Here is a 25,754-nt window from a genome sequence, read left to right on the forward strand (position 1 = left end):
AGAATGCTGCAATGAACATAGGGGTGCATAAGCCTCTTTGGATTGTTGATTTCAGGTTCTTTGGATAAATACCCAGTAGTGGGATAGCTGGATCATCAAGTATTTCTATTTTTAATTTTTTGAGGAATCTCGTACTCTTTTCCATAGAGGCTACACAAGTTTGTATTCCCACCAGCAATGAATGAGGGTTCCCTTTTCTACACAATCACTCCAACACTTGTTATTTTTTTGTCTTGGTGATTATAGCCATTCTAACTGATGGAAGGTAATATCTTAGTGTAGTTTTGATTTGCATTTCCCTGATGATTAGTGATGTTGAACTTATTTTCAAGTGCCTATTGCCCATCTGTATATCTTCCTTGGAAGAAGGTTCATATCTTCTGCCCATTTTTTGATTGGGTTGTTTGTTTTTTGGTTGTTCAGTTGTGTGACTTCTTTATATATTATGGAGATTAACCCCTTGTCAGATATATGATTTGCAAATATTTTCTCCCAGCTGGTGAGTTGTCTTTTCATTTTGCTCCTGGTTTCCTTTGCTTAGCAGAAGCTCTTTAGTCTGATGAAGTCCTACTTGTTTATTTTTTCTTTTGTTTCCCTAGTCTGAGTGGACATGGAATTCGAAAAGATCCCTCTGTGACCAATGTCAAAGAGTGTACTGCCTATATTTTCTTCTAGGATTTTTATAGTTTCAGGTCTTACCTTCAAGTCTGTGATCCATTTTGAGTTAATTTTTGTGTATGGAGAAAGATAATGGTCTACTTTCATTCTTTTGCATGTGGCTGTCCAGTTTTCCCAACACCATTTATTGAAGAGACTTTCTTTTCTCCATTGTATGTTCTTAGCTCCTTTGTCAAAGATTAGCTGTCTGTAGATGTGTGGTTTTATTTCTGAGCTTTCAATTCTGTTCCATTGATCTGTGTGTCTGTTTTTGTACCAGTACCATGCTGTTTTAATTATTATAGCTTTGTAGTATATTTTGAAGTCTGGGATTGTGATGCCTCCAGCTTTGTTCTTTTTTCTCAGGATTCCTTTAGCTATTCAGAGTCTTTTGTTGCCCCATATGAATTTTAGTATTCTGTGTTATATTTCCATGAAGAATGTCATTGGGATTCTGATTGGGATTGCATTGAATCTGTAGATTGCTTTAGGTAGTATGGACATTTTAACTATGTTTATTCTTCCAATCCATGTGCATGGGATATCTTTCCATTTCTTTATGTCATCATCGATTTCTTTCAATAATGTCTTATAGTTTTCATTGTATAGATCTTTCACTTCCTTGGTTAAATTTATTCCTAGATATTTTATTCTTTTTGTTGTGATTGTAAATGGGATTGTATTCTTGAGTTCTCTTTCTGTTAGTTCATTATTAGAGTATAGAAATGCAACTGATTTTTATAAGTTGATTTTGTACCCTGCAACTTTGCTGTAGTTGTTGATTATTTCTAATAGTTTTCCAATGGATTCTTTAGGGTTTTCCATATATAAAATCATATCGTCTGCAAACAGTGAGAGTTTCACTTCTTCATTGCCTATTTGGATTCCTTTTATTCTTTTTTATTACCTAATTTCTCTGGCCAAAACCTCCAGTACTATGTTGAATAAGAGTGGCAAGAGTGGGCACCCTTCTCTTGTTCCTGTTCTCAGAGGAATGGCTTTCAGTTTTTCCCCATTGTGTATGATGTTGGCTGTGGATTTGTCATATATGGCCTTTATTATGTTGAAGTACTTTCCTTCTATACCCATTTTGTTGAGAGTTTTTACCATAAATTGATGTTGGATCTTGTCAAATGCTTTCTCTGCACCTATTGAGATGATCATGTGGTTTTTATTCCTCCTTTTGTTAAGGTGGTGTATTGCATTGATTGATTTGTGGATGTTGAACCATCCCTTTGTCCCTGGTGTAAATCGCACTTGATCATGGTATATGATCTTTTTAATGTATTGCTGTATTTGGTTTGAGAATATTTTGTTGAGGATTTTTGCATCTATGTTCATCAGCGATATTGGCCTGTAATTTTCCTTCTTTGTATTGTCCTTGTCTGGCTTTGGTATCAGGGTGATCTTGGCCTTGTAGAATGTGTTAGGAAATGTTCCACCTTCCTCTATTTTTTGGAATAGTTTGAGAAGCATAGGTATTAAATCGTCTTTGAATGTTTGGTAAAATTTTCCAGGGATGCCATCTGGTCCTGGGCTTTTATTTTTTGGGAGGTTTTTGATTATTGTTTCAATCTCTTTACTTGTGATTGGTCTGTTCAGATTCTCTATTTATTCTTGATTCAGTTTTGAGAGGTTGTATGAGTCTAAGAATTTATCCATTTCTTCTAGACTGTCCAATTTGTTGGCATATAGCTTTTCATAGTATTCTCTTATAATCCTTTGTGTTTCTGTGGTGTCCATTGTAATTTCTCCTCTTTCATTTCTAATTTTATTTATTTGAACCTTCTCTCTTTTTTTCTTGGTGAGTCTGGCTAAGGGTTTGTCCATTTTGTTTATCTTCTCAAAGAACCTGTTCTTTGTTTCATTGATCTTTTCTATTGTTTTTTTTTTTTGGTTTCAATTTCATTTATTTCTGCTCTAATTTTTATTTTTTCCCTCCTTCTGCTGACTTTGGGCTTTGTTTGTTCTTCTTTTTCTAATTCTGGTAGGTGCAGTTTAAGATTGCTTATTTGGGATTTTTCTTGTTTATTAAGGTAGGCCTGTATTGCTTTGAATTTCCCTCTCAAGATTGCTTTTACTGCATCCTACATGAGATGCTGTGGTGTATTTTCATTTTCATTCATCTCCAGATATTTTTTGATTTCTCCTTTAATTTCTTCAATGATCCATTTGTTATTCAGTAGCATGGTGTTTAATCTCCACATCTTCGTCACTTTCCCAGTTTGTTTCTTGTAGTTGATTTCTAATTTCATAGCATTATGGTCAGAAAAGATGCTTGTTATGATTTCAATCTTCTTAAATTTATAGAGGCTTGCCTTGTTTCCCAACACATGGTCTATCCTTGAGAATGTTCTGTGCGTCTTGAGAAGAATGTGTAATCTGCTGTGTTTGGATGGAGTGCTCTATGTAACTGTTATGTCTCTATGTAACTGTTAAGTCCATCTCATCTAGTTTTTTGTTTAAGTCCACTATTTCTTGATTGACTTTCTGTCTGGATGATCTATCCATTGATGTAAGTGAGGTGTTAAGATCCCCTACTATTATTGTGTTTTTGTTAATATCTCCTTTTAAGTTTGTTAATAGTTGCTTTATGTACTTTGGTGCTCCTGTGTTGGGTGCGTATATATTTATAAGTGATATGTCTTCTTGGTGGAGTGTCCCTTTTATCATTATATATTGCCCCTCTTTGTCTCTCATTACCTGTTTTATCTTGAAGTCAACTTTGTCTGATATAAGTATGGCATCACCTGCTTTCTTTTGTTTGCTATTAGCTTGGAGTATTGTCTTCCATCCTTTCACTCTGAGCCTGTGTTTGTCTTTCAAGCTGAGATGTGTTTCCTGGAGGCACCATATTGTTGGATCTTGTATTTTAATACATTCCACCACTCTGTGTCTTTTGATTGGAGAATTCAATCCATTTACATTTAGAGTGATTATTGATACATGAGGGCTTAAGGTTACTATTTTATCACTCATTTTCTGGTTCTTCTTCATTTCCTTTGTTTCTTGTCCCATGTGTTTTGGATTACCAATTCAGTTTGGTAGTTCTGTATGATGGTTTTCTTAGTTTTCTCTTTATTTACCATATGTATCTCTGTTTTGATTGTTTACCATGGTTACCATGAGGTTTGTATAAAAAATCTCATAGATAAGATAGTCCATTTTCTTTCTTTTTTTTCTTTTTTCGTGAGAAAGATCAGCCCTGAGCTAACATCCATGCCAATCCTCCTCTTTTTGCTGAGGAAGACTGGCCCAGGGCTAACATCTGTGCCCATCTTCCTCCACTTTATATGGGATGCCGCCACAGCATGGCTTGACAAGTGGTGCGTCGGAGCACGCCTGGGATCCCAACCGGCAAACCCCGGGCCACCGCAGCAGAGTGCGCACACTTAACTGCTTATGCTACGCTATTTCTTAATCTTGATTTTAGACATTGTTGATTTCCTCCAGCCACCCGGCCTCCAGGCTCTTCCTCAGGTGCACAACCTCTTCCCTCCTCCAGGCCTTTGCACTCATTGCCACCTCTGCCTAAGCCTCACTCTCCAGATCCTCTCTCTCTGTAGTCTTTTTACACTGGCTTATTTTACTTAGCAATATGCATTTAAAGTTTCTCCATGTCTTTTTTTGACTTGATAGCTCATTTAAAAATCACGGAATACTATTTCATTGTATGGATGTACCAAAGTTTGTTTATCTGTCCATCTGTTGAAGGACATCTTGATTATTTCCAGTTTTTGATGCTGATAAATAAAGCTGCTGTAAACATTTGCATATAGGTTTTAGTGTGGACATAAGTTTTTGACGCAGTTGGGTCAATACCTACAAGCATGATTACTAGATTATATGATAATACTATTTTTAGTTTTGTAAGAAACTACCAAATTGTTTTCCAAAGTGGCTGTATCATTTTGCATTCCCACTAGTAATGAATGAGAGTTCCTATTGCTCAATATTAGCACTTCCTATTGTCAATTTATTTTTAGCCATTCTAATAAATGTGTAGCAGTATCTCGTTGTTTTAATTTGCAATTCATAAATTGCCATGACATATGATGCTGAGCATCCTACCATATGCTTGTTTACCATCTGCACGTCTCCTTTGGTGTGTTGTCTATTCCTATCTCTTGCTCATTTTTTTTTTTTTTTTTTTTTTTTTTTGTGAGGAGATCAGCCCTGTGCTAACATCCGCCAATCCTCCTCTTTTTTTTTTTTTGCTGAGGAAGACGGCCCTGGGCTAACATCTGTGCCCATCTTCCTCCACTTTATATGGGACGCCGCCACAGCATGGCTTGCCAAGCAGTGCGTCGGTGCGCGCCCGGGATCCGAACCAGCGAACCCCAGGCCGCCGCAGCGGAGCGCGCGCACTTAACCGCTTGCGCCACCGGGCCGGCCCCTCTCTTGCTCATTTTTAATTGGGCTGTTTGTTTTCTTATTGTTGAGTTTTAAGTGTTCTTTGTATATTTTAGATATGAGTATTTTATCAGATATTTGTTTTGCAAATATTTTCTCCCAGTCTCTGGCTTGTCTTTTCATTCTCTTAACAATATTTTTCACATAGCAGAGTGTTTTTCTTTTTTTTGAGGAGACGATTTAATTTATTCTACTTCAAGTTGGATCAGTATTTAACAATTGCTGAAGCTTAAATTTGAAATCAAGATGCTAATTTCCAAAGAGACAATACAGATACACAGAGGTAAAGGCACACACTCATAGATGATGTTTGATTAGGTTTTTTCCAGAGATATATAGAGATAAATATCAAATAACTCTGAATAAAGGATATGAGTTACTTTGACCAATGAAACATCTCTATCTCAATGACTCAGATTGGCTACTTAAATAAAATGGTGCATGTATCTGTATATCAATTTTCAATCTCAGTGTTTTGTTTTGTTTTTTCAGTTAAAGGTACTGGAAAATATATTTGATCAAAATCAGTTGTGCGATTTTCTTTCCTGTTTAAGGTCTACATCACTTTCTTGTATCACATTAAAGTAGGTGTACTGTTTGTTGAAATTTTCACTCCACTGAATATTTGAGTTCACATGGTCATAACATCCTAATAACCTGATTCTTCTTTTACAGTCGGCCCTGCCATTCTGAACTAATGAAGGTAAATTTTAAAACAATAAATAAATAAGCAGCAGTTACACCAAGTTAGCACCAAGTTATATCTTGGGTGATATAAGTACTGCTTTCAATTACTTTAAAGCAAGCTTTTTAAAGCCAACAATATGAACTCATTGTTTGATAAACACTACTGAAAAAATAAGAGCCCTCATTTTGAATTTTTATAAATTCATGAGGTTACATTAATGGAAGGGTCTAGTCATACAAAGCCTGCTGTAATGGAGTTGTGTCATCCTGAGGGTAATTATATAATGATAACTCAATGGAAATAAAATGTGGTTCTTCAAATTGCTTATCTTGCAGTAAGACAACATAAAATGCAATAGGAACTTTGATAAATGTATCTTATAAATTCTGATCCTGAGTTTCACAGTTATTCAGTCTGTACAAATACAATTATATTAACAAAGTAGCTCTTATGGCATCACTCAGTTTAGGTGATATGGATCACAAACTGTATTCTCTTTTGTGTTTACTAACCCATTGCACCAAATTCCCCAAAACTCATGATGAGGATGATGTGATATGTGCCATATGCAGAGAAAGATGACCAAATAAGCAACCTATTAAGAATGTTGCTTATCATCTTTTTTTTTAAAGGCTGAATAGTATTCCATTGTATGTGTATACCACATTTTCTTTATCCATTCACCTGTTGATGGACATTTCTAAAATAGTCAAATTCATGGAATCAAAGACTGGAATGGTGGTTACCAGGGACTGGTGGGAGGGGGAGATTAACAGTTAATAATCAACAGGCATAAAGTTTCAGTTAAGTAAGATAGGTAAGCTCTAGAGATCTGCTGTACAGTATTTTTGCTATAGTGAACAATAATGTAGCGTACGCTTAAAATTTGTTGAGGATAGATCTCATGTTAAGTGTTCTTACCACAATAAAATCAATAAATTAAGAGATCAAGAATGTTGCTTACCAGAGACAGAATGTGTACTTCCCTAGAGACAAGAATTATGACTGCAGATTTATCTGACAGCCATCATGTTTTCTCAAAGAGTGTCCTTTGAAACCATAGTCCAATAATTTAGGTTGGAAAAATATATATAGTTTGCTTGGAAAATAATACAACCTTTTGTCCCTTGGATATCCAGTGTCCGTTAGCATGTTAATAATTTTGTAAAGTTCTACATTTATCCTTTAATTTATTCATTCAACACATATTAACAAGTGCTGATGATGAGCGAACAATGGAACATTGAACAAAACAGAAAAGATTCTTTCCCTTACAGAACTTTTCTTATAGAGAGGGAAGAAAATAAATATATTTTATGTGGTAATAAATGCTGTGTTAAAAGTAAACTATTAAGTAGTAGTTAATAACAACAATAAACAAACACATGGGGACAGAGATTGGATTGGTGGTTACCAGAGGGGAAGGGGGGAGGGAGGAGGGTGAAAGGGATAATTCGGTACATGTGTGTGGTGATGGGTTGTAATTAGTATTTTGGTGGTGAACATGATGTAATCTATGCAGAAATAGAAGTATAATGATGTACACCTGAAATTTTTATAATGTTATAAACCAATGTTACTGCAATAAACAAAAAATTAAAAAAAAAAAGAGGGACAGCAAATGCTTGGGGATACTATTCTATGTAGAATTATTAGGGAAGATTCTAAGAAAAGGAGACACTGAGCAGAGATATGAAGGAAGTGAGGAAGCAAGCCATGAATATCTTAGGAAATCAGCATCTCAAGCAAGGGAAGGAGGTAGTGTCAAGGTCTTCTGACAGGAATATATATAGAATGCTTATGAAACAAGTTGGCCAGTCAGCCAGGGATGGTGTGAATAAGAGGAGATGAAGTCAGAAAGTTAGCAGAGATCACTTGTGCCATGGTAGGAATTTTGGCTTACATTGAGTGCATTTGAACATGTGAGTGGCATAATTTCATTTTCATTTTTGAGGGCTCATTCTTGCTGGATGAGTGGAGAATAGACCTTAGCATAGCAAAGGTAGAAACTGGGAGACAAGAAAGCTATTTCAATAACATAATGAGAAATGTGATGGCTAGAAATTGGACAATGGTGGATGATATGGTGGGATTCTGTATATAATTTTTAGGTAGAGCCAATAAAAAAGTTGTTGATAGTTTGAATATGAGGTGTACAAGAAAGATTCCTTGGCCTGAGAAACTAGAAAAATGAATTGCTAACTGTTAAGATAAGGAAGACGATGGAAAGGGCAAAAGTTTTTTATTTTGTGAGGCATCAGATGTTCTCTTTGGAAAATATAAAATTGGAGCTGCTTACTATGTTTAAGTGGGAATGTTGAGAAGTTATTGGGCATAAGAATCTGAAGATTAGAGTATGTAAAGCTGAAGATTAGATTAGATCACTTGAAGAGTGACAGTGAAAGTAGACGGTGAAAAGTCCACTATTTGAGTTCATGGAGATAAGGAGGAACTTATAAAGGATATTAAGGGGTAAGAGCCGTACACATAGAACTTGAAGTAAAAGAGAATGATATACTGAAGGCCAAGAGAAGAAAATGTTTCAAGAAGAATTAAGTCATCTTCTGTGTCAATTGATCTCAATAATGAGATCAAACTGGATGTGGAAGAGAATTGAAAAAGGATTTGGCAATAAGGATGTCTTCAGTGACTTTGACTAGAGGTGGAGTTAAGGGTTTGAAAGCCTGACTAGAGAGGGCTTAATAGATGGGAGAAAGAGAATAACTGGAGAGGGTGAGTAAAACAACTTTCATTTAGAGCAAAGAGATGAAGATTGCTGATAACAGGCTGTGGGCTTCTGAGGGCAGAGTGGAATGTTGGCTTGGAAATGAGCAGATTTAAAGTACTTGAATCAACAGTTTTCTGCACTAAGTGGATTTTCTTATATGATGGCCTGTACTGTTACAAGATTTTTATTGTCTCTATAGTTTTGCCTTTTCCAGAATGTCATTTAATTGGGCTCATACTGTATGTAGGCTTTTCAATTTGGCTTCTTTCATTTAGTAACATACATTTAAGTTTCCTCCGTGTCTTTTTGTGGCTTGATAGCTCATTTCTTTTTAGTGCTGAATAATATTCCATTGTCTGGATGTACCACAGTTTATCCATTCACCTACTAAAGGACATCTTGGCTGCTTCCAAGTTTTGCAAATTATGAATAAAGTTGCTGTAAACATCCCTGTTCAGGTTCTTGTGTGGACATAAGTTTTCAACTCCTTGGGGTAAATACCAAGGAGTGTGAATATTGGATTATGTGGTAAGAGTATTTTAGTCTTGTAAGAAACTACAACACTGCCTTCCAAAGTGCCTTTACTATTTTGCATTCCCACCAGCAATGAATGAGAGTTTCTATTGCTCTACATCCTTGCCAGCATTTGGTATTGTCAGTGTTCCAGACTTTTGTTCATTCTAATAGGTGTGCAGTGGTATTTTATTATCGTTTTAATTTACATTTCCCTGATAACATGGAAATGTAACTGTAGGTCTTCTTTGATGAGGTATCTGTTAAGGTCTTTGGCCCATTTTAAATCAGGTTGTTGTTTTCTTCTTGTTGAGTTTTAAGAGTTCTTTGTGTATTTTGAATAATAGTCCTCATTCAGATGTGTCTTTTGCAAACATTTTCTCCTAGCCTGTGGCTTGTCATTTCATGGTTTTGACCATGTCTCTCACAAAGCAAAACTTTTTAATTTTAATGAAGTCCGTGTTATCAGTTCTTCCTTTTATAGATCATGTCTTTGGTGTTATATCTAAGAAGTCATCACCAAACCCAAGCTCGACTCAATTTTCCCCTATGTCATCTTCTAGGGGTTTTTAGTTTAACATTTTAAATTTAGGTCAATGATCCACTTTGAGTTAGTTTTTGTGAAGCGTGTGTGATCTGTGTGCAGATTCTTTCTTTTTTTTTTGTAAGTGAATGTCCTGTTGTTCCAGCACTATTTTTTGAAAGACTATCTTTTTTCCATTGTATTGCCTTTGTTCCTTTATTAAAGGTCAGTTGGCTATATTTATGCCATTCTATCTCTGGAATCTCTATTCCATTCCTTTGATCGATTTTTCTGTTCTTTTGCCCATACCATGCTCTCTTGATTATTGTAGCTTTATAGTAAGTCTTAAAGTCAGGTAGTGTCAGCCCTCCAACTTTGTTCTTCTCCTTCAATATTGTTTTGGCTATTCTAGATCTTTTGCCTTTCTGTATAAACTTTAGACTCAGTTTGCTGATATTCACAAAATAACTTTCTGGCATTTAAAACACTGATTTCTCTGTCTTCTCAATTCTGCTGTTGAGCCCATCCACTGAGCTTTTTATTTTGGTTTTTGTGTATTTCAATTATAAAATTCCATTTGGTTCTTTTTTATATCTTGTTTGCTGAGATTTTCTATTTCCTTGCTGAGGCTTTCTATTTTTTCATTTGATTCAAACATGTTTGTACTTTCTTGTTGAAGCATCTTTCTCATGTTTTTTTAAAAATATCTCTGTGAGATAATTCTAATATTTCTTTTATCTTAGTATTAGCATGTATTTATTTATTTATTTTCTGAGGAATATTGGCCCTGAGCTAACATCTGTTGCCAATCTTCCTCTTTTTCTTTTTTCTCCCTAAAGCTCCAGTACATAGTTGTAGGTCCTTCTAGTTCTTCTATGTGGGATGTGACCTCAGCATGGCTTGATGAGCAGTGAGTAGGTCTGCACCAAGAATCTGAACTGGTGAACCCCAGGCCACTATAGTGGAATGTGCGAACTTAACTGCTATGCCTTGCTAGGCTGGCCCCTGTATTTATTTATTTTTAATTAATTTTGATAACTTTATTTTTTTTGGTATGGTCAGTGATTTTCCATTGAAACCTGGACATTTCTGTATTACATTCTAAGATCTGGATCTTATATAAACCTTCTGTTTCAGTTGGCTTTTCCTAATACCATTCTGGCAAGAAAAAGGAGGCTCTGTCTTGTTACTGCCTGACATATGTAGACTTGACCTCCTTGACACCTGGTGGGCAGGGACTCCTTCTTACCTCTGGGTGAAGATGGAAGTTCTGGTTTCCATGTGATCTCCCTTGGTCTTTAATTTTAGTAATACACACACTTTAAAAATTACTTTTCTATATGGCCTTCTATCAATGCAGCGCAAGTCTGGAGCTGCTGCCCAAAGGATTGGACATCATTTGGATCTTACTGCTATATTGTTCCTTCTAAAGCCAGAAATTGGAATGAGAGTGAGAAGCACTGCTCAGAAATGCATGCTCACCTGCTGGTGATGAACACCAAGGATGACAAGGTACTTTCTAATCAATGATGGAGTCAGGAGTCCTGCCTGGTCTTTGGGCACCTCTCTTGTCTAAGGAGGAAGTTTTCATTGTTTTGGGGTATTGGTGCTATGGCAGAAGGCTTTCAATAAAACAGAGAGGAAAGGCTACTTAAGTCTGTACATTCCATAGCTTCTTCCTGCTTCTGTAAAACTAACCTCCCCCCAAATAAATTGGGGCATTTAAAATATATTATGTGAGGTTTGAGTGGAAGGATGAAAATATTTCAATCTGAAATATCAGTTTACTATTTTTCAAATTATTATAAATTATTTTTAAATGTGAATGTGTTATAAATTATTAACTATTTAGCAAAGAAGGGGTATTAAATCAAATAGAGACATAAGGTTCAATCATGAAGAGTCACAATCAACAATCAGAAACGCAGTTAAAGAATCTTCAAAGTTATGAAAGGAAAATGATTTAATCTGCAAAAATTTTCTTATGCATAGCTTTGAAGAATACCATCTCTTGAAGATAAGAGAGGAAGTGAGTCTGAGATGACAATTCGTTATACTCATAGGGAGAAATGACTTCCATATGTATAGAACATTGCCATATACTGAATGTTTCTGTCCCCTCCAAATTCATATATTGAAATTGTAACCCCTAAAGGTGATGGTATTAGGAAGTAGGGCCTTTGGGAGGTGCTTAGGTCATGAGGGTGGAGCCCTCATGATGGGGATTAGTATTCTTACAAAAAAGACCCTACACAGCTGCCTTGCCCCTTCTACCATGCGAAGACACATCAAGAAGGCACTGTCTATGAACCAGGAGGAGAGCCTTCACCTGACCATGCTAGTACCCTGATCTACTCAGTAGGTACTACTCAGTACATCCTCAAGAACTGTGAGAAATAAATTTCTGTTGTTTATAAGCTACCAGGTCTGTGGCATTTTGTTATAGCAACCTAACAGACTGAGACAAACATCATGCTCACAGGTGATGCCTTTGATCCTGCATTGCTCAGCCAGAAAAGACCTAGGCTTCTGGGCAGGGCCCCCATGTGACTCTTCTTGGATCCTCTCCTTTTCTTCTCCCTAAGGCCATGAAGAACTCAATTCTACCTGAATACTCTAAAGGCTATAACTCCTTTCTTTTCTCCCCACAGGATTTTGTCACCCAGAAGCTGGATAGGAAAAATAGTTATTATATAGGGCTGTCAGACCCAGAGGGGAAGAAACATTGGCAGTGGGTTGATCAGACTCCATACAACGAAAGTCTCGCGTGAGTATAGAGTCAGATAAAGGGATCCTCAGTCCTGGTTCATGCGGGGATTTTAGGGTGTTCCAACTATCAGCTATTAAAATAAAATAACTCACTCTTCTTTTAACTCTTGGGTACTAGGTTAAATAATTTCACTTATTATCTCACTGAATCATCACAAGAACTCTATGAGGCACACATTATCGTTTTTTCCACTGTAGAGATGAAGAAATTCAATTTAGAGAGTTTGATAACTCAGCAAATGTTATCTAGTGGCAACAGTGGTCCTCAGACCCAGGTCTATCTGACACCAAAGTCTGTGCTTTTAACCACTACCTTTCTGTCTCTAAATATAAGAAAAATTCATATCAGTTAAGATAATAACTGATTATTAAGATTTAATATCTCATAAAGCAAATAAGCTAAATTCTGATACTTATCATATTTATGTAAATTGTGATACTTATATTATCATATTTATGTAGATTTTTTAAAACTGTTAAGTACATTAGTACATTTTAGTACATTACTATCTTTGATCCTTATATCAACTGTGTGAAATTTATGGGGATATTACTCCTGTCTCTATTTTTTAGTTGTGGAAAATGAGAATCAGGGAAATTAAATTACTTGCCCAAGATAACAGTGATAGTAGCAGATTCAGAGATTTTAACTAGTTCTTCAGACTCCAAAAGCAGTGCATAAAAAAGGAAACAAACTACATTGATAGTTGAGACGAGAGTGAAATTTTTACATCATTTAAGGGAGCCTGTGGACTGACAGTCCCCTGGGAACAGGACATAAATATGCACAGATAGAAGAGAGCCTCTGGGCTATCTGCTGGGAGAATGTTTAATGCAGTAAGATGTCACAATACTGGGTGATATAAGCACAGTTTTCAAGGGAGATGGCAGAGATACAGATGGAGGAAAAACTTCATGGGAAGTGGAGAAAGAATGATTTGGGTATGTCTGACTCTGACTTCCATACAGTTCAACCCCAGCCCCCTCCCTCTCTGTCTAACCCTCTTCAAAGCACTGTTTGAAGAAACATCCTCATCTTTTTCTCCCTTTCAGATTCTGGCATCCAGGTGAACCCAATAATCCTAGTGAGCGTTGTGCTATGCTAAGTCATTTGTCAAATCGTTGGGGCTGGAATAACATCTATTGTGATCAAGCTCAGTTCGCAATTTGCAAGACAATGAAGATCTACATATGAATGGAACATTCTTCATGAACATGCGGTTCAATTGGTAGCCACCATTATAGAGATAGCTAATGTGCTTTTTCTATTCATGTGTAAGTCTTGTAAAAGGGAACTCCATAGAATTTTTCAGTAGGCTGTCACCTATTCTACTTATAGAATCATTGCACACATTCAATCATTTATTCTTTCATGAAATGAACATATATTGAGCATTTTCCATGTGCAGAGAGTATACTGGAGAGCCGTGTTGGAGACTAAATGAAGGGAACATGAGCCTCATCTCCTAATTTTTGTCTGATTGCTAAGGGGTTAGATATGGATATAATTATATGATGTGGTTTCTCCATCTGTCTGAATTTTTCTTTTATGGATTGATCAAAAGCAAAACAGTCCCAACCATTACTTTACATTCTTCTCAGGCAGATTAATTACCTTTAATTGAAAGCATATAACGTAGCAGTTGGAATATAATACACATCAATGGAAGAGAAGTTCCAGCTTTGGCCCAGTAGATTGTTTGGGCTTTGTAACATTCTCTGTTCATTCTTGGGCTGTCATTTAACATCAGGGTACAAGGCAAAGGGAAATCAGAGATTGAGCATTAGAAGTTTAGAATTAGAGAATTAGAATTAGAAATTATTACTGGTCAGTTGACATAGATTTATATTCATCAAGTATTCTGGTAATTTTTTTCTTTGCTTCAGTTTTATAGTTTCTATGTGTAGGCTGCCACTCAAATGGCCCCTGGTTTATTTGCATTTCCGTTTTTACTAAAGTTCTTACAGATCATTTTCTTTCTACTACAGTATAAAATATGTCATATTTACAATAAAACCTGTAATTCATTGCCTTAGTATGGGAATTATAATTGATTATTATAAAGCTGATTCTCTCCATGGCTATCTCAATGGGACCTGAGATTTTGCCCTGATTATCTTGATGCAACTGAGTAATTATATTTGCCACTTATTTCCTGACTATATCTAAAGATGAGTTATTTTTATACAGATCTGATCTTATCCACTATAGGTAGAATTTACCAGTGTACTTCCCAGAGAGCAACTTATATAATAATTCTGGGGGAACTTTATTTACAATGAGCTTTTCCCACTATTATTTCAATAATATGGGGATGGAATGAAGGAAGGGCAAAAAGAGCCACTTCACTAAATGCCTTTGATTTTCAGAATAGACAGTGTGCTTGAACTGGAGTGAAATAGAGAATGGTGATATTAGTCAGTGCTGGAACTTTTCTCTTCCCTTACATTTTATGAATGTGGTTCAGAACTTATTTTCTTTAATTTTCCCTAGAGCACCATTAAATCAAGATTGTGTGTATCCAATTAATAGAAAGAATTGTGAAAAATAATAAAATTGTTTCAAGTCGTTAAGTTTTGAGGTAGCTTATTATTCAGCAACGTATAACTGAAACACCTATGAATTGTATTACAGTTTTGAGTCAAGTTTCTGCAAAATAATAAAATATATTCAATCATAGTGCTGTCTCTAAAAAGGTTAGTAATAATTTAAAAGTTGAGAGTAGATTAATTTTACCATCAGTGAATAATATGCAAAATTAAAGTGTTAATTTTTTATATCATTTAATTCCTATTCTTATATAGGGGGCATATTATATTATGTCATAGGTGTGTGGTTTTTAAATAAATAAATATTCAATATTAAGTGTGTGTATACTAAATTTTTTTTCTACTATCAAGGATATGCAATCAAAAATTGTTTTGAGGTCACTATTCTAGAAGATGGGTCTAAAAATGCTTGATGAAAGTTTAGGTAAATGTCCTCTTTAAAATAGAAGAAAAAGACAGGCTACATACAGAACTATTTGAAGAAAGTATGTTTATGTGTTGGTTTATTTGGCAGATATATTTAACAAATAAAATATATCTTAGAATTTTAGGCTCTATATTCATTTTTATAGTTACTATTGAAAACAAACATATAAACAAATAAATCTACCAATGCTTCAAGCTCTTTTGGTCCACCTGCCACTTAGTAAATGAAAGAGAAAGCAGGAACTCTGTGGAATGTCCAGTACTGCGGAAAACATTTTTACGCATTGGAATTAAAATGATCAACCTGGATGATTTCGCTGAAGATGAGAAGATCTTGACAGCTAACAACTCTTCAGGGCCTGTTTATGTTAATTTTGTTAAGATGATCTTAATACTGAAATGTGGATTAATAGTTCTGTCTTTGCCAACATAGAAATCATCAATGGTGCACACTTTGTCAAAGGTGAATTCAATGACTCAAGGATAGAAGAAATAATGTGACAATTCAGCTGTATTAAATGTTTGGTATAAGGGTTTGATTAAATTAATCATATTCTGTTCGCACAATGAAATGCTCTGCAGCAGTTAAAATTGTTGCAAATGGGATTTTACAATAAAAACCCAGTATTTAGGACTGTGGTGCATATTGTTGGTCTACTTATCCCTTCTTCTTTACAAACAAAACTTCAATGTTGTTTAGAGAGTCACTTTCCTTCATGCAGCCAAGGTGCCTTGGGATGCTGACCTCACTTCTGCTCCATGGGTGGATACTGATTAATCCAAGGCAATCCAAACATTCACCCTAGAGGTTAGTTTAGCAATAGGCACAAATTGCATGTCATGAATTGCTCCTCCTCATTTTCAGAGGAATCAAGGAGCTAATCTTCCTCTCCCAGTGAATATGAACAGAGAAATATATAGTCCTGCTTGCTACTGATAGTCATTCTGTGACCATGTGGGAAACTAGCTTTCGGATGACAGGAACATTGTAGATAGCAGAGTAGAGCGATGGAAATACCCTAGTTTCTTAAGGGTATTGTTGAACCACTGAATCAACTATTCCTGAAGCACATTCTACTCTGAGTTTCTAATAATAAAAGCTAATAAATTTTCTAATTATTTAAGTCCAATTAAATCTTGACTGATAAAAGAAAGCATGTTATTTTTAGTGACCAAACTTTATTGAAGTTTAATTTATGTACAGTAAAAAGCTAACATTTTCAGATCAGTTGAATGATTTTTCAAATGATTTGACAAATGTATACAAATCTGTAACCACCATGCTGATGGGGCTTAGGGCAGGCTACCCCCAAATATGCCATTTTGGCATATTGATTATTTTGAATTAAAGTTGCTTGAGAAACAGCCAATGCAAAAAGATCTCTCTGACCCTTTTCTGTCCTCCTGAAAGCAGGAAATAAATCTCCTGTGTAAAAGGTATCCTTCCTGTACCAGGAGAAATAGTAACGTCCTTCTCACCAGAGATACGGAATTTGGGGCTGAGAAGGCTGTCAAACAAACCTTGTTTATTTACACAAACCTCTAATTTACTACCTAAGCACAAACTTCTTTTTCTTGTCAACTCTTCACAAATTTATTGTTTCTGTGTCTAAAAGGTATAAAAGCTGCCTGCTTTGGTCACTTCTTTGGACCTCATATTCTTATGGAGCCCTCGTATGTATGAAATTAAATTTGATTTTTTCCTGTTAATTGGTCTCATGTCAATTTAATTCTTAAACCAGCCAGAAGAACCTAGAAGGGTAGAGGAAAACCTTTTCCTCCCCAAGAATACCAATGAATATAACAAACATTTTCATCATTGTAGAACGTTTCCTTGTACCCCTACTTTAGGAAAGTAGTGATCTGATTTCTACCAACATTTATTTGTTTTGCCAGCTTTAAGATTTCATATAAAAGGAATAACAATGTATTCTTTTTTCCTACCTTCCTTTGCTCAATATGTTTGTGACATTCATCAAAGATTTTGTATTTTTTCAGCAATACGTTCAATTTTATTGTTGAATTGTATTCCATTTACAAGTGTATCTTAATTTGTTATCCATTCTCTTTTTGGTTTGAATCTTTGAGTTCTTTCTAGGTTTTAGCTATTATGAACAAAGCTGCTATAAGCATTTTTTATATGTCCTTTTGCAGACGTGCTTTTATTTCTCTTGGATATAGACCTAGGAATGAAATGTATCCACCATTACATAAAGAATAGTTTCACTGCCCTAAAAATCCCTGGTGTTCCACCTATTCATTCCTTTCCTTCTCTGCCATGAGCCCTGGCAACCACTGGTCTTTTCATTTTCTATAGTTTTACCTTTTCCAAATTGTCACATAGTTGGAATCATGTAGCGTTTTCAGACTGGCTTATTTCACTTAGCAATATGCCTTTAAGGTTCCTCCATGTCTTTTTGTGGCTTGGTAGCTCATTTATTTTTATTGCAGAAAATATTCCATTTTATGGATGTACCACAGTTTATTTATTCACCTATTGAGGGACATCTCGATTGTTTCCAACTTTTGACAGTTATGAATAAAGCTGCTATAAAGATTCATGTGCACGTTTTTGTGTGGACATGTATTCAGCTCATTTGGGTAAATACCTAGGAGCACGATTGCTGAATTATATGGTAAGACTGTGCTTAGCTTTGTAAGAAACTGCCAAATTATCTTTCATAGTGGCTATCTTATTTTGCATTCTCACCAACAGTGAATGAGTCTTCCTGTTGCTCCACATCCTCATCAGCATTTGATATTGTCAGTGTTTGGATTTAGCCATTCTAATAGGTGTGGTGTGGTATCTTGTTTTAATTTGCAATTCACTAATGACAAATGATGTTGAAAATCTTTTCACACACCTACATCTATATATCTTCTTTGGTGAGGTGTCTGTTTAGATCTTTTGCTCATGTTTAATTGGGTTGTTTGTTTTCTTATTGTGAATTTTAAGAGTTCTTTGTAAATTTGAATACAACTTCTTTATCACATGTGTGGTTTGCAAATATTTTTTCCCAGTCTGTAACTTGTTTTTTCATTCTTTTAGCAGTGCCTTTCACAGAGCAGAAGTTTTTAATTTTAATGAGTTCCATCTTATCAAAATTTTTTCATGGGTCATACTTTCAGTGTTGTATCTAAAAATTCATTGTCAAACTCAAAGCCATCTAGATTTTCTCCCATGCTATATTCCAGAAGTTTTACAGTTTTGTGTTTTATTTTTAGGTCTATATTCCATTTCGAGTTAACTTTTCTGAAGGTATAAAGTCTGTGTCTAGATTCATTTTTTTGCATGTGGACGTCCAGTTGTTCTAGCACCATTTGTTGAAAGGGCTACACTTTCTCCATTGGAGTGCCTTTGCTCCTTCGTCAAAGATCAGTTGACCATATTTGTGCATGTCTATTTCTGGGATCTCTGTTCTGTCCTTGATTTATTTGTCTTTTCTTTCACCAATACATCACAGCCTTGATTACTGTAACTTTATTATAATGAGACTTAAAATTGAGCAGTGTCAGTCCCCCATCTTTGTACTTCTTCAATATTATGTTAGCTTTTCTAGATCTTTTGCATTTCCATATAAACTTTTAAATCAATATATTGATAAGCACCAATCAGCTTGCTTGGGTTTTCATTGGGATTGTGTTGAATCTAGGGCTCAAGTTGGGAGGAACTGACATCTTAATAATATTGAGTTTTCCTAGCCTATTCAGATGATCTATTTCTCCTTGCATGAGTTTTGGTAGATTGTATCTTTTAAGGAATTCGTTCATTTAAATATGTAATCAAATTTGTGGACATAGAGTTGTCCATAATATTACTTTATTATCTTTTTAATGTATGAGTGTCATTAGTGATAACTCCTTTTATAACTTCTTTTTCACTTCTGATATTAGTAATTTCTGTCTCTTCTTCATTTTTTTGGTTAGCCTGGCTAGGAGGTTATCAATTTTATTGATATTTTCAAAGAACCAACTTTTGTTTTCATTGACTTTATTGTTTTTCTGTTTTCAATTTCATTGATTCTATTCTAATTTTTATTATTTATTTTCTTCTGCTTACATTGGATTTAATTTGCCCTTCTTGTATAGTTTTATTTTTTTAAATTTTTTGTTTATTGCAGTAACATTGGTTTATAACGTTGTATAAATTTGACGTGTACATCATTATACTTCTATTTCTGCATAGATTACATCATGTTCACCACCCAAATACTAATTACAATCCATCACCACACACGTGGGCCGAATTATCCCTTTAGCCTTCCTACCTCCCCTCTTCCCCTCTGGTAACCATCAATCCAATCTCTGTCTCTATGTCTTTGTTTATTGTTGTTATTATCTACTACTTAATGAAGGAAATCATACGGTATTTGACCTTCTCCCTCTGACTTATTTCACTTTGCATAATACCCTCAATTTCCATCCATGTTGTCACAAATGGCTGGATTTCATAGTTTCTTATGGCTGAGTAGTATTCCATTGTGAATGCCACATCTTCTTTATCCATTTGGCCCTTGATGGGCACTTAGGTTGCTTCCAAGTCTTGGCTATTGTGAATAATGCTGCAATGAACACAGGAGTGCATGTATCTTTACGCATTGGTGTTTTCAAGTTCTTTGGATAAATACCCAGCAGTGGAATAGCTGGATCATATGGTAGTTCTATCCTTGATTTTTTGAGGAATCTCCATACTGTTTTCCATAGTGGCTGCACCAGTTTGCACTCCCACCAGCAGTGTACGAGAGTTCCCTTCTCTCCACATCCTCTCCAACACATGTTGTTTTCTGTTTTGTTAATTATAGCCATTCTGACGGGCGTGAGGTGATATCTCATTGTAGTTTTGATTTGCATTTCCCTGATAGTTAATGATTTTAAACATCTTTTCATGTGTCTGTTGGCCATCTGTATATCTTCTTTGGAGAAATGTCTGTTCAGGTCTTTTGCCCATTTTTTAATTGGGTTGTTAGTTTTTTTGTTGGTAAGATGCATGAGTTCTTTATATATTTTGGAGATTAAGCCCTTATCAGATGTATGGTTAGCAAATATCTTCTCCCAATTGTTAGGTTGTCTTTTCGTTTTGTTGATGGTTTCCTTTGCTGTGCAGAAGATTTTTAGTTTGATGTAGTCCCATTTGTTTATTTTTTCTATTGTTTCTCTTGCCTGGTCAGACATGGTGCTTGAAAATATGTTGCTAAGACCGATGTCGACGAGTGTACTGCCTATGTTTTCTTCTAGAAATTTCATAGTTTCAGGTCTTACATTCAAGTCTTTAACCCATTTAGAGTTACTTTTTGTGTATGGTGTAAGATAAGGGTCTACCTTCATTCTTTTGCATATGGCTATCCAGTTTTCCCAACACCATTTGTTGAAGAGACTTTCTTTTCCCCATTGTATGTTCTTGGCTTCTTTGTCAAAGATTAGCTGTCCATAGATGTGTGGGTTTATTTCTGGGCTTTCAATTCTATTCCATTGATCTGTGTGTCTGTTTTTGTGCCAGTACCATGTTGTTTTGGTTACTATAGCTTTGTAGTATATTTTGAAATCAGGGAGTGTGATACGTCCAGCTTTGTCCTTTTTTCTCAGGATTCCTTTAGCTATTCGGGTCTTTTGTTGTTCCATATAAATTTTAGGATTCTTTGTTCTATTTCTGTGAAAAATGTTGTTGGAACTTTGATAGGGATTGCATTGAATCTATAGATGACTTTAGGAAGTATGGATGTCTTAACCACGTTAATTCTTCCAATCCAAGAGCACAGAATATCTTTCCATTTCTTTGTGTCTTCTTCAATTTCTTTCAGCAATATTTTATAGTTTTCTGTGTATAGCTCTTTCACCTCTTTGGTTAAGTTTATTCCTAGGTCATTTATTCTTTTTGTTGCAATTGTAAATGGGATTGTATTCTTAATTTCTCTTTCTGCTACTTCATTGTTAGTTTATAGAAATGCAACAGATTTTTGTATGTTGATTTTGTATCCTGCAACTTTACCATATTCGTTTATTACTTCTAAAAGTTTTCTGGTGGATTCTTTAGGGTTTTCTATATATAAAATCATGTCATCTGCAAATAATGAGAGTTTCACTTCTTCCTTTCCAATTTGGATCCCTTTTATTTCTTTTTCTTGCCTGATTGCTCTGGCTAGGACTTCCAGTTCTATGTTAAATAGGAGTGGTGACAGTAGGCATCCTTGTCTGGTTCCTGTTCTCAGATGGATAGCTTTCAGCTTTTCACCATTGAGGATGATATTAGCTGTGGGTTTATCATATATGGCCTTTATTATGTTGAGGTGCTTTCCTTCTATCCCCATTTTATTCAGAGTTTTTATCATAAATGGATGCTGTATCTTGTCAAATGCTTTCTCTGCATCTATTGAGATAATCATGTGATTTTTTCTTCTTCATTTTATTAATGTGGTGTATTACGTTGATTGATTTGCGAATGTTGAACCATCCCTGCATCCCTGGAATAAATCCCACTTGATCATGGTGTATAATCTTTTTAACGTATTGTTGTATGCGATTTGCTAGTATTTTGTTGAGGATTTTTGCATCGATGTTCATCAGTGATATTGGCCTGTATTTTCCTTTTTCGTGTTGTCCTTGTCTGGTTTTGGTATCAGGGTAATGTCGGCTTCGTAGAATGAGTTAGGGAGCTTCCCCCCCTCCTCAATTTTTTGGAAGAGTTTGAGAAGGATAGGTGTTAAGTCTTCTTTGAATGTTTGGTAGAATTCACCAGGGAAGCCATCTGGTCCTGGACTTTTATTTTTGGGGAGGTTTGTGATTACTGTTTTGATCTCCTTCCTGGTGATTGGTCTATTCAAATTCTCTACTTCTTCTTGATCCAGTTTTGGAAGGTTGTATGATTCTAAGAATTTATCCATTTCTTCCAGATTGTTGAACTGGTTGGCATATAGCTTTTCATAGTATTCTCTTATAATCTTTTGTATTTCTGAGGTGTCTGTTGTAATTTCTCCTCTTTCATTTCTAATTTTACTTATTTGTGCCTTCTCTCTTTTTTTCTTGGTGAATCTAGCTAAAGGTTTGTCAATTTTGTTTATCTTTTCAAAGAACCAGCTCTTGGTTTTATTAATTTTTTCTATTGTTTTTTTGGTCTCTATTTCATTTATTTCTGCTCTGATTTTTATGATTTCTCTTCTTCTACTGATTTTGGGCTTTGTTTGTTCTTATTTTTCCAGTTCCTTTAGGTGCATTGTTAGAATGTTTATTTGAGATTTTTCTTGTTTGTTGAGATAGACCTGTATTGCTATAATCTTCCCTCTTAGAACAGCATTTTCTGTATCCCATAAATTCTGGCATGTCGTATTTTCATTTTCATTTGTCTCCAGGTATTTTTTGATTTCTTCTTTGATTTCTTCGTTGACCCAGTCGTTGTTCAGTAGCATTTTGTTTAATCTCCATGTATTTGTGGCTTTTCTGATTTTCTTCCTATATTTGATTTCTAGTTTCATACCATTGTGGTCAGAAAATATGCTTGGTATTATTTAAATCTTCTTAAATATTTGGAGACTCGTTTTGTGGCCTAATATGTTATCAATCCTGGAGAATGTTCCATATGCGTTTGAAAAGAACGTGTATTCTTCGGTTTTTGGATGGAATGCTCTGTATATATCTACTAGGTCCATCTGTTCTAGTGTGTCATTTAACGCCAATGTTTCCTTATTGATCTTCTGTTTGAACGATCTATCCATTGGTGTAAGTGAAGCGTTAAAGTCCCCTACTATTATTGTGTTACTGTCTATTTCTCTTTTTATGTCTGTTAATAATTGCTTTATATATTTAGGTGCCCCTACATTGGGTGCGTAGATATTTACAAGTGTTATACCCTCTTGTTGGATTGTTCCCTTGATCATTATGTAATGCCCTTCTTTGTCTCTTTTTACAGTTTTTGTTTTAAAGTCTATTTTGTCTGATATGAGTACTGCTACCCCAGCTTTCTTTTCATTGCCATTTGCGTGGAGTATCTTTTTCCATCCCTTCACTTTCAGTTTGTGAGTGTCTTTAGGTCTGAAGTGTGTCTCTTGTATGCAACATATATATGGGTCTTGGTGTTTTATCCATTCAGCCACCCTATGCCTTTTAATTGGGGAATTTAGTCCATTGACGTTTAAAGTAGCTATTGATAAGTATGTACTTACTGCCATTTTTTAACTTTTTTTCTCAGTGTTTTAGTAGTCCTTCTCTGTTCCTTTCTTCTTCTATACAGAATTGATGGTCTCTTTAGTTTGACATCTGTCTGAAAGCTCTACTCTTTAACTCCCCTCCTCCCTCATTTTATGTTTTTGATATCATATCTAACCTCATTTTTGTGCATTTGTATCCATTGCCCTCTTATCATGGAAATAGATAATTTTTTCTATTTGTGGTCTTCTCTTTTCCTCTTAAATCAGTCCCTTTAACATTTCTTGTAGCACTGGTTTCTTGGTGACAAACTCCTTTAATTTTTGCTTGTCTGGGAAATTTTTTAACTCTCCTTCCATTTTGAATACAATCTTGCTGGGTAGAGTATTCTTGGGTGTAAGTTTTTTCCTTTTAGCACTTTAAATATATCTTGCCACTCTCTTCTAGACTGTAAAGTTTCTGCTGAGAAGTCAGCTGATAGCCTTATGGGGTTTCCTTTGTATGTAACTTGTCTTTCTCTGGCAGCTTTTAGGATTCTCTCTTTATCTTTAATCCTAGACATTTTGATTGTGATGTGTCTTGTTGTGGGCCTCTTTGGGTTTATCTTGTTTGGGGCTCTCTGTGCTTCCTCTACCTGGATGTCTGCTTCCTTCCTTAGGTTAGGGAAATTTTCATCTATTATTTCTTGAAATAGATTCTCTGCCCCTTTTTCTCGCTCTTCTCCTTCCGGGACACCTATAACACGGATGTTAGTGTGCTTGTTGTTGTCCCAGAGGTCCCTTAGACTGTCCTCACTCTTTTTAATTCTTTTCTCTTTTACCCGTTCAGCTTGGGTAATTTCTTCTAGTCTTTCATCCAGCTCGCAGATCCGTTCTTCTGTATCCTCTACTCTGCTTTTGAGTCCCTTTAGTGAATTTTTCATTTCCAGTATTACATTCTTCATTTCTGATTGGGTCTTTTTTATATCTTCCATTTCTTTGTTGACCTTCTCACTGAGTTCATCTATTCTTCTCCCCAGATCAGTGAGCATCCTTAACACTCTTAGTTTGAACTCCCTGTCGGATAGGTTGCTCATTTCTGTTTCACTTAGTTCCTTTTCTGGAGTTTTGTCCTGTTCCCTTACTTGGAATGTATCCCTTTGCCTCCTCATTTTGCCTCTTTCCCTGTGCTTGTGACTATGTATTAGGTAGGTCAGCTATGTCTCCTGCTCTTGGATAGGTGACCTTATACAAGTGATGCCTTAGGAATCCTGCAGTGTGCTTCCCTCAGTCCTCAATGTTCCAGGGGTGACCCCTATGTGGGCTACTTGTGTCCTTCTGTTGTGGCCTGTTTGCTCTCCCTGTATGCGTCCAGGTAGGCCGAGTTAGGTTCCTGGTCAGCTGTTGTAATGCTCAGCTGTTTGTAGTTGTTGTGGGCCCTTCAGTCTCTTTATCAGGTGTGGGGAGCCCCAGCTCAGTTGGCTGCAAGTTCTAATACCACATTTGTGTGGCATTATTTCTTTTAAGGGAGTAGGCTCCCAGCATGGCAGGTTGTTAGGCTCAGGGGCTTACAGTTGCTATAAGCCTCCAGCCTTTAGATGTCTTGTCAGCTCTCTGAGGATTGTAGCTGTGTGGGGCTGGCCTCAGGCACGGGAGCACCCAATTGTTTCAGACTTTGGAAAGTGGGGCAAACCCCCATGTGCGTCTTTGAGAAGCACAAGTCTTCTGCAGCTGACAAGCCCTGCTGCCCACAGGTCCACACACAGCCAACACAGTCCTGCCCCGTGTGTGTGCCCCGACCTCCTGAAGGGGACCCAGTCTCTCCATGGCCGGAGCCCCACACATTCAACCACCGCCCCACACTCTCCACCCACTCCTTGTGCACACCCTGCCCCACTCAAGTCGGCTCAGTTGCCAGACTGCAGAGAATCCAGTCACCAATCTATGCAGGCCCACAAGTTGCCTGAGGGCTTGTTGTTGGGTGGGGCCAGTCTCTAGGGTGGGCTGCCTGCCCTGGCTGAGCTGGATTAAATCGGTGCTCTAGAGGGTGGGGCAGAACTGGGCTAGCAGGTCCCAGGGAGTACTCCAATGACATCTGTGTCAGCACGCCCACACGGGGCCACAACAATGGCCGCTGCCAATGTCCCAGTCCCTGGAGAGGTCTCACCTCTCATCGAGGTGCACTCAGGGCCTATCAGGTGAGTTTCATTCACCAAAGCACTATGCACCTTTCTTCCTGTTGATTTTAGGATGCTTTCTGAAACGGGTGAATTTGTGCATGGGTCCTTTAAGAGCCGGTTTTAATTTCTTTGTGAACCAGGTTTTCTGGGGGTACTCCCCAATGTTTTAGTAGCCGGCAAAGTCAGATATTAT

The 25,754-nt window shown here is 36.2% G+C and overlaps 1 protein-coding gene across 1 annotated transcript in view; it reads left to right on the forward strand.

Annotated features, from left to right (window-relative positions):
- CLEC4A (C-type lectin domain family 4 member A) overlaps positions 1-14,971 on the forward strand; it is a 39,978-nt gene extending 25,007 nt beyond the window's left edge. Inside the window, exons 4-6 of the mRNA XM_058558868.1 lie at positions 10,883-11,034; positions 12,174-12,289; positions 13,345-14,971. Of these exons, the coding sequence (XP_058414851.1) occupies positions 10,883-11,034; positions 12,174-12,289; positions 13,345-13,486 (410 nt within the window). The 3' untranslated portion in view covers positions 13,487-14,971. The remainder of the gene's footprint in view (positions 1-10,882; positions 11,035-12,173; positions 12,290-13,344) is intronic.
- The last annotated feature ends 10,783 nt before the right edge of the window (positions 14,972-25,754 follow it).

Source organism: Diceros bicornis, chromosome 17, assembly GCF_020826845.1.
Source record: "Diceros bicornis minor isolate mBicDic1 chromosome 17, mDicBic1.mat.cur, whole genome shotgun sequence".
Lineage (NCBI taxonomy): Eukaryota > Metazoa > Chordata > Mammalia > Perissodactyla > Rhinocerotidae > Diceros > Diceros bicornis.